General features: G+C 33.2%; 1 protein-coding gene across 1 annotated transcript in view; it reads left to right on the top strand.

Annotated features, from left to right (window-relative positions):
• The first annotated feature begins 3047 nt into the window (after nt 1-3047).
• Nucleotides 3048-3697, top strand: part of LOC111372836 (putative receptor protein kinase ZmPK1) — a 16584-nt gene continuing 15934 nt past the window's right edge. The window contains exon 1 of the mRNA XM_022995251.1: nt 3048-3639. Coding sequence (XP_022851019.1) covers nt 3048-3639 — 592 coding nt within the window. The remainder of the gene's footprint in view (nt 3640-3697) is intronic.

The raw sequence follows: 3697 nt of genomic DNA, 5'->3' as shown, positions 1-3697 counted from the left end.
GCTGCCAGCAAGACGTGAAATAACCTCACTCCTATCCTTTGCACCCCTGGACTATGCCCCGGAGGGCGTGTTAGTTGTTCTCTCTCTCTCTGTGGAGGAGAAGGTATCTATTTATAGAGGCTTTTCCTTTATAGAGTGGGGGAAAGGTCATGGGCTAGTTTGACACAAGCTCACTCCCACCAGCAAACGACAATCGCGTACTTGATAGCGGGACCCCTCGAAGTTGAAATGGTCCCTTTGTTCGGCCAGTGAGATGACCACCGTAGATGAATCGTTGTCTTGCGTGTTACTCTCTCTACATCGGGCCATTTTGCATCTAGAAACTCAAATTATATATCACCAAAAACAATAAAATTATAGCAAAAAAATAAATATAAAAAGGAATATGCAGGATTTATGGAGATTTGCTTTGATATAAGATTAAGACTACGTCATTCATTGTTGATGCAGTAGTTTTCTATGCTAAATAAGAAAATTATAGTGAAAAATTGAGCGCCCTATTTTTTTGTAACATCTTTCGCTTTTGATGATGATAAAATAAATCCTAATGACGAATTTGTATGGCTCCACGTATTGACAATAAATAGATTCCACAAAACACTTCACAACTGTTTTAGTTCCTTTTTTTAAAAACTCGTTTCTTCAAAACTCATATTGAACATAAGTTTTTTTATAAAATAATTTTCCACATAAATTCAAAATTTTTCCCTATTTCTTAATAATACATTCTTTAAAGAATTATTATTTTAAAACACACTTTCTCCAAAAATACAAGGCTCAAACAGGGCTTCGAAAACTTTACTTTTTGTTGTGACCGTCGTCAACGGTTACTATTCATGCTCAAATTTTGCCAATGTTGCCATCAGAGAACTGCTACATTGATGACAAGGGGCCGACTGGCTGGTCCACCGTGCTAAGTGATGGGAGAAAATGTTTGTTTAGCATTATTTCCCATAATCTTAGACTACTGCGCCTTTCACAGGATATTAATTATAATACTATTTTAGTATGTTATTGCATCATAGTATTTTCTTGGTCATTCTTGATTCATATAATTATTACTTTTAATTATAATCCTGTGAAGGTCTTTCTTTGGGGGGTTCGTCATTATTTGCATGCATTCTGCCACAAAGTATTATTTTTTTCTGAGAATTTCAAAATTTCATCTTTATTTGTAAGTCTTGAATTTTTGCCAGTTATGTAAAGTTAAATGTCTATTTGATCATTAATTCATGAACTGTGAAGGGTAACGAGTCGACGTGTAAGTTATTTGTTTAAATCACGTAGTAAAATTCAATAATTGGTAGAAGTCCTTGATTGAATTTCCAAATAACCACATGGAGTATAGTGAGTTGACTTAACTAAATAGGATTGATTTAAACTTAAGAAGTAGAAATTAATTAAATTAGTAAATTCGATTGAATACAAACTTTGAAATTGAACTTGAGAAGATTAATAGGAACAACTTGAATGAAATCGACAGTCCTGACACTTTTTCTTATCCAGTTAATTTTGAAAAGAAAATTTCAAAAACCAAACACCACTTCTAATCTAATCTTTTTTCTTTTTTTTTTTTCTTTTTTTCTTTGGGTTTTGAATTAGGAGACTAATCAAAATCACTCAAGAAATTTTTTATTTGTCAAGTGGAAGCTAAGTTTGTTAAAATTAATAATGTTAACTTTATTAATTATGTGGCTATATTGTTCACTTGCATTATACTAGCTCAATTAATTTCAAATAACTGAATGGCTTAATATACTTAAACTTCAGGAGTTTGTTCATATGAAAGTCAATGCTACATAATATATCCAAGATTGTAAGGCCTACTCATATTGGAAGTTAATCCAATTGTTATATATTTTAAATCAAATGATGTTTTGTTCTTCCGGTCATTACAAATATTATTTTTACGTACACCAAGCATTATCCTTGATAAAAATCTTATCAAACGTGTCCTTGCTGTATATTTCAATTAAATAATGATTACACAACTGTTCAGGTGCATTATTGAAAACTTCCAACAAGCCCATCCCCCAGACATTGACAACAAAAAATAAAGAGATGCTTCAGATCCTGGGTTTAAAACTCGGGATTGGCTCCAATCACCTCGGCCAGCCCCGGGATTGGAAACCAAGATTTAATCTCAAGTTCTGCAGCTTTATGTCAAAAAATAATATAGACAGAGCACACCATTTAGCTACAGTCGTTTAAAATATATTGCATTATATTCTTAAACAACATAGTTGTCACATTGAATTATTGAATATTCCAAATAAGTAAGATCAAATAAATGTGACAAACAAGTGAGACTAATCAAACTAGTTCTCAACTCTTCTTTTGATTCTCTTTTTATGTTTTCTTTTCTACAAATATTATTTAGAAAGTTGTTGAAACTTGAAGTGGCTTAGAAGGAATTTATTAGTGGAGATGTGAACTTGAAAGATTAAAGATAATAATAAGATATTTGTTTCTAGATAGAAAATAGAATTGTATAGAGTTTTACCAGACAAATTACTATTTATAGATAAAGGCTGTGAATTACTTGTCAAATTCTTTCATCATCGCGTTTACTTTATGTTTTCTTTTTGCATTTATACGGTATTTGGTTTCTCTCTTTAAAATTTGTTTGAACAGAATTAAAAAAATATCCTTTTTGTTTTTCTTTTGAGGGTAGAATGCTGAAGTCATCTCTCGTGTCACCCAGACGTAATCCATTATTTTTAGTCTCTTAATGTCCTCCGTGCACCTGCGGTCGTTGACAATGAAGTTAACAAGATAACTACGGCTAATTTTTATTTTTAGATTTTTACCCATATTATAATTTTAAAATAGATTAATAACGTGGAGGATTTTCAATGTTGTGTAAACAGACCTGGCTTGTGATATTTGCATTAATAAACCTGAAAATTTGCCCCTTTTGTCCATATCCTAAAACTCTTCTAATAAATACACTTCTGAGGTCTGATATTTCACTCATTCTTATCTATAAAGTTTATTGCAATACTTACACATTCCATTTTCTTGGTATAAGCATAATTCGTTCCAAAATGGGAAGCCAAACTCTCAAATTGCTTTGTAAGATTTCCTACTTTAACAACAGGATAGCTACCAAAGACAACAGTCTCTGTATTCTCCTCTTTTTACTAATCGTTTTGTCCTTTTCTCGTTCTGCAAATTCGAAGTCTCTGCTTCATTTGAGAAGGGGTGATTCTATATCTGTCGAAGGCGATGATTTCATCACCTCACCAGATAATACATTTACCTGTGGCTTTTCTGGAATGGGTAGCAACGCTTATTGGTTTGCAATTTGGTTCACCAATTCCAAAGACAAAACTGTTGTTTGGACAGCCCACCGGGACATGCCAGTCAATGGCCAGGGCTCAAGAGTATCTCTAAGGGGAGATGGAACCATGGTCTTGACAGATGTTGATGGCAGGATTAAGTGGCAGACAAATACAACCAATACTGATGTTGCTGCGGCTGAGCTTCTAAATACAGGCAACCTCGTTTTGAAGAATCGACAAGGCGATATTCTCTGGGAAAGTTTTGATGTTCCTACTGATACTCTTTTACCTTCTCAATTGTTGACAAAGGACAAAAGATTGATATCATCCTTAAGAAAAGGAAGCTTGGAATCAGGTTACTTCAATTTATATTTTGGTAGTGACAATGTTTTATCGTTGATATCTGATAGCCC

Source organism: Olea europaea, unplaced genomic scaffold (assembly GCF_002742605.1).
Source record: "Olea europaea var. sylvestris unplaced genomic scaffold, O_europaea_v1 scaffold1038, whole genome shotgun sequence".
In the NCBI taxonomy this organism is placed as follows: Eukaryota; Viridiplantae; Streptophyta; class Magnoliopsida; order Lamiales; family Oleaceae; genus Olea; species Olea europaea.
The sequence above is the reverse complement of the archived record's forward strand: the minus strand, read 5'-3'. Positions and strand labels throughout refer to the sequence as shown.